General features: G+C 40.2%; 1 protein-coding gene across 3 annotated transcripts in view; it reads right to left on the bottom strand.

Annotated features, from left to right (window-relative positions):
- Positions 1 to 4,211: 4,211 nt before the first annotated feature.
- The window catches only part of ccdc125 (coiled-coil domain containing 125), a 15,276-nt gene continuing 8,347 nt past the window's right edge, over positions 4,212 to 11,140 (bottom strand). For all 3 annotated transcript variants that reach the window (XM_029439800.1, XM_029439803.1, XM_029439802.1), the window contains exons 9-12: positions 8,407 to 8,511; positions 7,604 to 7,754; positions 7,083 to 7,189; positions 4,212 to 6,315 (exon numbers count right to left, since the gene is read on the bottom strand). In XM_029439800.1, the coding sequence (XP_029295660.1) occupies positions 5,830 to 6,315; positions 7,083 to 7,189; positions 7,604 to 7,754; positions 8,407 to 8,511 (849 nt within the window). In that variant the 3' untranslated portion in view covers positions 4,212 to 5,829. The remainder of the gene's footprint in view (positions 6,316 to 7,082; positions 7,190 to 7,603; positions 7,755 to 8,406; positions 8,512 to 11,140) is intronic.

Genomic DNA, 11,140 nt, shown 5'->3' with positions numbered 1-11,140 from the left:
CTGGTCACTGTGGCAGCAGAAGGTCCAAACGCACTGATCAACGCTCGTGCTAGAGGTCAAGAAAACAAGATGACAGACTGTCTGAGCACTTGAACCGACCAAACACATGTTTCTATCACCCCACTTGGGAGGATTGTCTTTACATTATATCTTTAAAATGTGCTTACCCGCCTAAAAGCAAAGCAAGGAAACTTTATTTGTACAGAACATTTCTAACACATTTTTAATTCAGGGTGATTTATTCACGCAAATAAAGGGCATTAGAATTACATTTGAAGACAGTAAGCAAAAAAAATTAAAGAAATTAGATTAAATTAAAGAAATATATAAAATGACATAAAGGTACAAATATAATAGACCATAAATATAGTTTAAGTGCAGTAATAACACATGCAACAAAGGAAATAAAAGTGCAGTAGAGAAACTAATCAATCAAAGGCACAGGAGAGCAAGAGAGTTTTAATTTCCATTTGAAAGCGGCTGAGGTTGCTTCTCTCTGTGTGCAGACTCAAGGTACTACCAGGAGCATCAGCATTTTAAAGCTCTTCTGTAAGTAACTGGACGCCACTGTAAAGATTTAGGAGCAGGAGTGATGTGCTCAGTTCTCTTGGTTCCTGTTAGAACTCTGGCAGCACTTTCTGCTCCTTTAGTTTTTACTACATGATCTGAACCAGATAATCCCACACACTTGTTTTAGTCTTTAGTATGTTATGGTCTACGGTATCAAAGGCAGCACCAAAACTGATAAATACCTGAATCAGTATTCAGAACATCATTTAACATCTTCATCCGTACAGTCTCAGTGCTGGGATGTGGTCTGGATGTAGAAGCCTGATTGAAATCTGACCAAAAGTACATTTACATTCAAAGAGTTATTTAGTTGAATCAAAAGAGATTCCTCAAAAGTGTTTCCAATAAAGGGGTGATTAGAGTGAAGTCTTCCAGAGGCAGAATGACCACATGATAACTGCTTGTATTGAAATGAGTCTTTAAATATAGCAGCCACACCACCGTTTCATGTCACAGAAAGCGGAACAGCTAAGCTAGCTACTATCGGCTGGTTAGCTAGCTAAAACAGAGCCAGAGGATAACATTGCCTTCCAGCCAGGGTGGTGGTGTCAGGTCTGGAGCACTGCTACTATTGTCAGGCTGGGTTTCAGTTAAAAGCATGACGATTATGAGTATTCATAAGAGCATCCATTGAAAATGTCTTGTTGGTTGAATATTCAGCAGAGCTACGTCTGTAGAATATTTTGGGGGGTGTTTGTGTGATAATTGTATGTTTTCCGGCCGGCAGAGTGAGACTGCTGTTGTTGAGGGGAAAAGGAAATAAGAAGGGCTGTTTCTCCCCTCTGTAAACAGCTGGCAGCATCTCATGATAAGATAAGTAATGGATATTTAATTGGCAATAATCGTTTTTACTTAAGCACATTTAAAATAGTCAGTTTCCCCTGGAACAAACAGCTGCTGGTGGATGTTGAAGGGGGTGGCTGGAGGTCCGTACAGGAACACAAATCGTCTTCGGTGCCATTCAGTCAAACAGAACAAAAACTGCATAAAGTGCTCGGGTGGTTCACCCTGGTGACACGGGGGGACACAGAAGTCTCTGCTCAGGAGTTTGGGTTTTTAAAAATAAAGAATGTTATTCTGCATGTGCAACTGGCCATGCTGCGCTTCCATCAGGCTGAGGAGACACACTGCGATCCTGCTGCCATCGAGGAGTGTGTGCACTGTGCTGTTAAGGTCTTCCTCAGGTCTCTCTCAGAGAAGGCACTCAGGCAGCTTCAGCTAATCCAGAATGCTCTCATGTTCTCAAAAAGACTAAGAAAGCTTCACACCAGTTCTCAGGTCTCTGCACTGGCTACCAGTCAGTCATAGAAGTGACTTGAGGTTACCGTTGGTTGTCTTTAAATCACTTGTTGGTTTAGACCCAAAACACATCTCTGACTTACTTCTGCTATAAGAATGCCCAGGCCTCTGAGGTCATCAGGACCAGGTTTGCCAACTGCTTCTAGACTCACAATGAAACATAGTGAAGCTGCTTTTAGTTCATTGAAACTGAATTCTCTGTTAAACTTTTTTCCTTTTATCTTTTAAAAACGTTTTGATGCTCTTTTATTCTTCTTACATGTGTCTTTTAAAAGCTTATCATGTAAAGCACCTTGCATTGCCTCTGTGTATAAATGTACTGCAGACCCCCGTGCTCTTTGCAAGCTCGTCTTAATAAACTTCATACAGACAAGACCTCTGACTGTAACTTAGAGAAGAAGCGACTGCAGACACAAACATACTGTGGACATCTACATGGAATAATGCTTCATGTTGGATGTTTAGTGCCATAATATCTGTTTAAAGCTGATCCTGGAAGTTACTCTCTGAGTTGTTATTCTATTGATGCTGGAAGTAGAATACAACACAAAGCTACATGAATGGATGAGAGTCATGAATGCAGTGAGATGAATGACATCAGACCGTATGTGCAGTGAGAGGGTGTGTGTAGACAAACACTGCCCTCAGGTGGTCACCTCCTGCAGCAGCATGCTGTCTGCCGTCATTTAGAGGAAACTAGCACAAGCACAAGCCATCCTGTGGCTCAATGACAGTGAGGTTCACTACAATTTGAAAAAACTAATGTTCTCTCACTGAACTTTAGTCATGGATGGATCACCGGCTCTGAGTTTGGAAAAACTGTTAACATTTCTATCAAAAAGGCTCAGTCCTCGTTTTCCCTTCTGCTCTGAGGCTTTTCATATGAGTGTGATACGGTGTTCATGTTATCATGTTTCTTCTTCTTTCTACTTCTGCTGCTGTGGTTCTGCTGTGACTCTGCTGTGACAGGAAGAACAGTCTTTATCTCCAGCATGAACACAATAGTGAAGGGGGCTCCGGTGCTGGAGAGAGGGCCCTTTACACATCTGCTCATTGGGCCCCTTGTCTTTTTGCAAAAGTGTCTTACAATCTGTCCTTTAGCGGCCTCTCTACATGTCCTATAAGACTATTGCAAATTGCACAGCATCTGTTATGGTTTTATAGAGATTGAAAGTAAAACTGAAACTATAAGATACCTTGTATTCCTTCTGTATTATACATAATATGGTGACATAATTAATGGAACCTCCATTGTGGCGCTCAGACGATCGGCCCTTTATTACAACATGTTTAAGTCACATTCGTCCCAAAAGCCTGAAAAAAGGTAACGTGGTATATTGAAGTAGTTTCTCCAGGTTGTACATTGTACATTTTCTGTCGTGATTTATGAATGTTGGTAAGATCTGATTCAGAGAGTGATGGGGACCCTGGAATCTAACTTAGTACATTTACCCAAATACTTTACTTTAGAATCTCTATTTGAGTGAAAACAATGGAACTTAGAGTTTAACTTCACAATTGTCCGCATAATCCTATTTCTTTTGTGTGTACAATAAAGAAAAACTGTAATACAGCATGTTTCCGGGGTATGCCACTATAATACAAACTAGTAATACTGCAAATATACAAATATTTCAATACTTTAAACCAGGCGGGGTAACTCTGGCAAATTGTACAAATTACAGAGAAGACATAAACTGCAATCTTTCAAACTATTTCAAATTTGTCCACTAAATGTTTTGTGAGTTGTAATGCGTGTTTAATGTGTAAATGATAAACTGAGGCATAATATTGTTGAATTTGCACTTATTTTTCTTAAGAAATTTCAGGTTGTTCATAATGTTTTGTAAAAAGATAGTTAATTAAATGTGAACATTTTCAGAACGTACTTTTTGCACAAAAATAAAGGGAAAAATGGTCGTTATTTACAGGTTATTATGCTGTGATGTTACTGGTCCGGCCCACTTGAGATCAAATTGTGCTGCATGTGGCCCCTGAACTAAAATGAGTTTGACAGCCCTGCTTTAAACAGTGGGCCACTCTGTGTTCCCTGATTCAGCGACAGAAAGGGACTCAACAGACATATTCACCAACATCTTGGAGTTACCACTTTAAGTACAATGTGTCCCAATAAGGTAAAACTCCAATACTTAGAGTAGTTCATTAATCATCTCCCACATGGATCTGAGGACTCTCTGGAACAGCCTGATCCCCGGTTGGGATCCACTGGACAAAACTACCCAGCTGTCATTCAAACCAGCTCCACCTTAACGGCGTACAACAGTAACCTGCTTCGTACACACCGATGCACCAGTAGGAATAATGTAATACATCAGTCACAGTTGTTTTGTACTCATATTTAATTTCTTATTCTGAGTCGTTATTCATTTGAGGTGTATTGTAAGACCATTTGTGCTGGACATAGTTGTTGTGTGAACTGTTGTGGGTTCAATAAACAGGACACACAGGCTGAGCCGAGTTAGAGATATGTGAGTTGTGTGCGTCGTTGTAAAGGTTTAGTGCTTGTGATAAGAATTCTTCTTTAGTGCTTCTTGTGACATCTTTCTGGATTGACAGGTGACACATGAAAGCAAACATTTGTAAATTCAACTTTGGCTTCAAATGTCCTGAAGTAGATGCTCCTGGTTCAGTATCTTTACACTAAGAGAAATAATAAACAGCACCACCTTTTTAGAACAACCTCTCCAGATGTTGCACTAAGCAACACGTTACAGTAATCTACATCCAGTCATGTATCAGTAAACGTGTGTGTGTGTGTGTGTGTGTGTGTCGATGTAAGTGAAGAACCTCCATAAACAATATATCATTATCACACACACACTTGTGTTCATGTAGTTGTAAATACATTTAGTTCAGACCGACTGGATCGCTGTGCTGTCTATATAAAAGCTAACACTTGTGCTTTATGAAGAGACTCGTAAACAGAGTTTTTCAAAAACATAAAGAAATGATGAAGAAATGCCGTCGAGGTCATGAGTCTTACCGTTTTTATGTATCTTCATGACCATAAAATAATTATCCCATGATCTTCAACTGCAAGTAAACCGAGATGTCAATCCAGGGAAAACACCAAATCTGAGCTGCAGCTGAATGTAGTTATGTCGCATTATTAGTTTAATATTCACACATTTCATGAAATCTGAACATATTTAGTTTCTCAACAACATAATCTCATCAGCTCCCTGTCCAAAATTGAAATAGCAGGATTATATATCATCTTGAGAGGCTTGGTTATTAAAGAAGCTGCGTGTGTCCAATAGATTGCACAATATGAAAAGATTATGGAGGACATACAAGTGTTTGTAGCACAGAAAGGCTTTTTCATTTAGAACCTTGCTCACCATTTTAAAGGCTTTCAGGATCTGCATTTCAGAATGAAAGCAGAAGATATGATTCTTTAAGAAAGATTTTAAATTACACTAAATAAATAAAAAGTACAGGCTTATAAGTGGTGCCAGAAAAATAGTATAATATAACAAATGCTGAACTTAATAGACAACAAGTCACAGCATGTTAGCAGTTGTGTAATTCCTCTTTGATTTTTAAAGTACAAGTTCTATCTCAATGGTGATTGACGCTCCCCTCAGACACGAACAGGGACCCTTCCCACTCCTACACTCTTCACTCAGGACTGGACAAACATTTTATACCATTAACATTAACAAGTTCTTCTCAAGGCTTGGGAAATTGATAATGGATATTCATATCTACATTCATATGCTTGGTGCTTATTATTATTACGACTAGATTTGAATCTAGTCGTAAAGAGTGTGTGTGAGATGTGGTGAAGGTGTTTGTGGGGCTGGTCGTCCCACCTCAGCTCTACTACCCTTCCTCTCTGAGGATCTGGGTGTTTTGACTCCAGTAGCTGCTGGGTCAGGCCAAATGATATGCTTCCAAAGCACTCCTTCAGATACAGTCCCTGTGACATCACAGACGCTACATCCACGTCTTCCTACGTGCTGTGGAGTCTGGTTGGATTTCAGACTTGTGGCTCTTGTGGTTGGATAGTGGACGGATGTTGGACTGTGTTGGATCTGACAGCTCCCGTAGTTCAGTCCTGGACTCTGACAGACGTGGTGCTTGTCCTGGCTGAAGCTGGGGATGTGACAGTTCTGCTTGTTGCTCTGCTTGTCTCTCAGACTCTGATGGGTCCGATCTCTGCTGGGACAGGCTCTGGTTCTGTGATGGGTCTGATGTCTGCTGGGACAGGCTCTGGTTCTGTGATGGGTCTGATGTCTGCTTGAACGGGCTCTGGTTCTGTGATGGGTCCGATGTGTGCTGGGACAGGCTCTGGTTCTGTGATGGGTCTGATGGCCGGCATTGTGAATCTAGATGTAACTGTCTCTGCAGCTCCTCTGCACTGTGGGCCAACATGATGCTCACCTTCCTCTGGTGGGCCAGAGCCTCCTCCTTGTCATTCAGCTACAGCAAGAAATAATAACAGTGACTTCTTACATGATGAGATTTTTTACGAGCTTTAGCCACATACACACTTTCAGTGTAAAAGGTGGTTTAGAGTTGAATGTAAGTTAAAAATAATGTTTTAGACATGAAGAACAAGTTACTGTCTCATTCAAGAATTCACGGAGCTCGGTAATAGAATAAGCACTATCTGCTCACTGAAACATGAGCATGGATGCAAATGATTGTTGAAATAACATACAATGGCTGACTTTGAGACTTTGGTAAATGGACTGCATTTATACAGCTCAAAGCGCTTTACAACATGTCAGCATTCACACACATTCACACAGAGTCAGAGGCTCCACACAGGGTGCACATCAGCTCGTCAGCAGATAACCATTCACACGCACTCGGCCATCGGGAGCAATTTGGGGTTCAGTATCTTGCCCAAGGACACTTCGACATGCTGACTGCAGGGGCCGGGGATCGAACCAACGACTTTATGTAATATCCCACAACAGACGCAGTGAAGTAGACTGTCTATTATCAAGCCCTCCTCTCTATGATGACAGGCTTGTCTCCCCGCCTTCACCTGTGGCCATTCAGAACAGTTAGAAACATGCGGTATGCTTGAAACAGACTGAGGCCTTTACATTAACAGGGGACTGGAGGGCGGCGGCACGATGAAAAGAATGACATTGCAGAGGGTCAAGCACTGCATAAAACACAAGGACCTCCCAAACAAATGTCATACAGTCTCTGTGCTGTGATCTCTAGATACTCACCAAGTCCAGCAGTCTGTAGAGAGTCTCTAAAAGGTCATCAGGCATCTTGGAAGGCAGCAGTCCTCTCAACCTCTGGCTTACACTCATTAAAGGACTCCTGTTAGCACCTGGAAGGAAAAGGCCCCAATGATTATATATAGCTTCATACAAAACAACAGTAAACCTCTGGTTCTGACAGGGACATCTAGACTCCATTTGAGAAGTATCCCTATTCAACAACAAAGTTCCCCAGAAGTTTTAGTGACATATTTCTGTGATCCATTCACATGGAATTTTTAAATTCCATTTAATTCTACAACTTTAGCTCCAAGTGTGTGTCATATTCTACTAAGTCTGTGACTGAATTATTATAAAAATATGAGCCTTTTTTCTTCCATCTAGAACTATGTACCATGTGAAAACTACACAGGACTGTCCTGCAGGCACGGGCATCCCTGTTAGAAGGCAGAAGCCACTGCCTGAGTGACAAACTAACCACCTGCTTTGATCGTATGTAGCTGCTGTGCTGAAAGCACACTTGCCTTCAGCCTTGCAGTGTTGAGCTTTCAGAGTGTTGGCTTCAGCCAGCAGCAGGAAGTGCTCGCTGCGTTTCCTCAGCTGCTGTTCAAAGGCGATGCGAAAAGCATCTGCAACCATCATCGCCTCCTCTCTCCTCAAACGCTGAGCATCCAGCTGAAAAGACACACACAAAAATATATATTTTTTTCAGTCTGCAATTTTGCAACCTTATGAGAGAGTTTCACGAGAGAGACGTGAGTCAGCGGAGGAAGATTTATCATTTTTATAAAGATAAGCAAGACACGTTTATTTATACAGCACATTTCAGCAACAAGTCATTTAAAAACCCAAGAGAATAGAAAAAAAAACCAAGGTAAAATAGGATAAGACAAACAAGTTACAGTGCAGTCAGTGTAATACATGAAAAATTATTTGATTTAGTAAAAGGCATCCCGCTCTGCATGTCCCTTCAGACTGTATGCCTGAAGAACTCCCTCCTTACACACGAGACAGTTAGCAGTCGCATAAAAACTGTGCTGAAGGTCAACCTTTCTTTTAGGTTTCAAAAGAGACATTATTTAAAAAATGGTCTCATGCACGTGCTTTACAAACGTGCTGACAGTTAAGTAAGCGAACGTTACCAAAAGTCAACTCTGAATCTAAAAATAGATTTTTCAGGAGGTTGGTTTGAAACATTCTAAGTTTTTATAAAAACTGACAAAGCAAGAAGAGCAGATCAGAAATGACTGCTGTTACATCTTATGAACAACAATAAAGAAGAGAAAGATGGAGCTTGGCACAGGTGAAGTGGTTGGGTGTAGTTTACCTCCTGTTGGAGCTGGACGAGCTGCTTCCTGCTGGCTGCAGCAGTCCGACTGCATGGACAAGCTTCAGCAACACAGAGACAGCGGCAGGCCCCCAACACCGCCAGCTGGACAACACAGAGAAGATGAAGACTAGTACTCACTCAACTACTGAGTACAAGTACACGTTACTTAGAAATTATACAAAAGCAAAAGTAAGACCTTATGTATGTGACCTAATGCAAGTTTGCAGCTACACTTCAGCCTCTGTGTATATTTAACGTAGTTTATAATCTGTTTACATGGTGCATAATCCTAAATACTTTTTGTGGTCAAAATACAAAAAAACGAAATACTAACTAATACATACACAACTGACAGAGTGAAAGAACGGGGGCTTATTTACAGGGGTGAGAAGTACATTTACTCATGTACTGTACTTAAATACAGTTTGGAAATACTTCATAATTCTACTTCATTACATATCTGAGGCAAAACGTTTTACTCCAGTAGCCTACAAGATATAGTTATGAGTTATTTATTTTTACATTTAAAAACACTTGATAAGCTTGTAAAACAGTGCATTTTTAAAGATTAAACTAGTTTCACAGTCTTTTCTTTGTTTGTGACTCCTTACACAAAATGTTATGTGTGTAGTTGTCCCGTTTCAGACCCCTGGAGCCCCTGTGATGGCGACGGAAGATGGTCTGGCAGATATGCATGTTATACAGTTTTGAGCTTTCAGAATCTTGTCCAATGAGTATTTTAATAATAAAGTCGTAGAACTATAACCGTCGGAATTATAAGAGAAAGATGTGTTTAAAAGATCCGGGATAATTCGCTTGTCAGTTTACAATAACATGTTTGATGTTGCTGTAAAGAAGAATTTCCGATCTTTTTAAAGCACTTTGAACACCCCTCGACTGACACGCGTAGCGACCGCCATTAATGGGGAAACGATGAGTCAAACTTCACATTTTAGTCACACTGACATAAATCTAGGTTCTTGCCTGAATATGTCACCATGGCATGTATAATGTTCGCTAAAACTGCAGATTTGAGTTTCTTACGCGTGTACAGTCAAGTTGAGCCTTATTTAGGAGTCTGTGTGTGTGTTGAGCTCAGGCTGCTCGCGACCCTCTGGTGGCCGAACTGAAGCACTGACAGCATGGAGGCTTGTACTAAACCTGTGCGGGATTTCGCATTCTCATCTGTCTGCATGGCATGGATCACTTCAGCCATTTATGAATATTGGTTAATATTCATTGTGTTTATTATAATTTCAATGTTTTTGGGAGATTTATGTCATTTGTTACATGGCTACGTGCAAATAAATATTGTTTTGAAGTAAAACTCCCAGTAAAGTCAACATGTAAACATCGCCAAAACAAGGAGAAAGCCTTAGTATATCTTTAGAAATTATATCATAAATGTTGTATTTATTCTTCAAATGTACAGGAGATTACATTAAGATGCATCATTGTTCAAGGGATATTAGTTATAATGGTGCTCCCTTTGAAATTTTGATTATATACTACCTTTTTTGCATCTCCATTTACTCTAGAATGGTGAATGAAATATGTTTGCTACATGCAGTAACAATGGATTCCTATTCCAAATGAGACCAAGAGTAAGCATAGAGGCCTTATGGTTGAGGAGCCATTCCTGATTCATTGTGGTTATGTTATTTCAGGCGTTTTTATCTAGAATATGACCAGGGCTCAGACATTTCCCCTCAAAATGTCTCACATAGTTTCCTTTAAATGATTCCAAATAAATGTATACAATGTTTTACAAAACTGTTTATAAGTACAGCGGAAAAAAAAAGATTTATATATTGACCTTTTGGAGGGGCTCAAACCTTAGGTTGGGATCCACTGGACTAAACTGGCTCTCTGTATTTAAAGTAGTTCCAACCAGCTCCATCTCGAGCAGCTGCAGCAGTGACATGCTGCTCTAACGTTGCTGTATCTAATAATGTCAGATACTGCTGATGATTTAAGTATGACACTGTTAAAACTAGGGTGGGTAATGTAATTTAGAAAAAATAAACTGTTATATTTGTTGAAAACAATCAATAAATTAAATGCTCTGACAAAAGAAATCCGGTATCTGTGTCTATCGCAGGACTGTAATGGGTCGAATGAAATGATTGGACGGCCGACCTGCCTGTCTACCTGCCTGTCTACCTACCTGCCTGTCTACCTGCACGCACTCTGCCTGTGCACTCATTACACATCACCAGAGTCTTCCACAAGCTGCTAGCTTCACAGCTTTGAGTACTAACAACAGCCATGTTTGTTGTTTATGTTCATAATGATATTTTGGGGGAGTGGCTTTGGAGGGAGGCCTGAAGGGTTGCAAACTTGGCGACTTTCTCCAGATTTAGCGACATTTGGAACTGGTGCTGCTAGATACTTTTACTCTAAATCTAGTTCACTCTTTATGGCTCCTCCAATGTTACTACACAAGCTTTAAGTAGGATCTTGAAGACAGGACCTTCCCTTGTAATGGAGAATAAAAAAAAAATACAAAACAAAGGTTTTAAAAAGCTGCAGAATAAAAGTATTTCTATTCCCTGAAAATAAATATGATTGTATTGTATTGTAAATTTATTATTTTGAACATTTTGTCAAGTCTAAAATGAATGTTCTGTTTACCTCCGTGTAAGAAATGTGTTGTGTTGTTGCCGTCAGTGCTGTTGTTAACAAGGATTGTGAGCCAATAGTATAAGGACGTTGGTATCACGTTTTATCG

This window comes from Cottoperca gobio, chromosome 9 (assembly GCF_900634415.1).
Source record: "Cottoperca gobio chromosome 9, fCotGob3.1, whole genome shotgun sequence".
NCBI lineage: Eukaryota > Metazoa > Chordata > Actinopteri > Perciformes > Bovichtidae > Cottoperca > Cottoperca gobio.
Note: the sequence above shows the minus strand (reverse complement) of the source record. Positions and strands in the feature narration are given on the sequence as shown.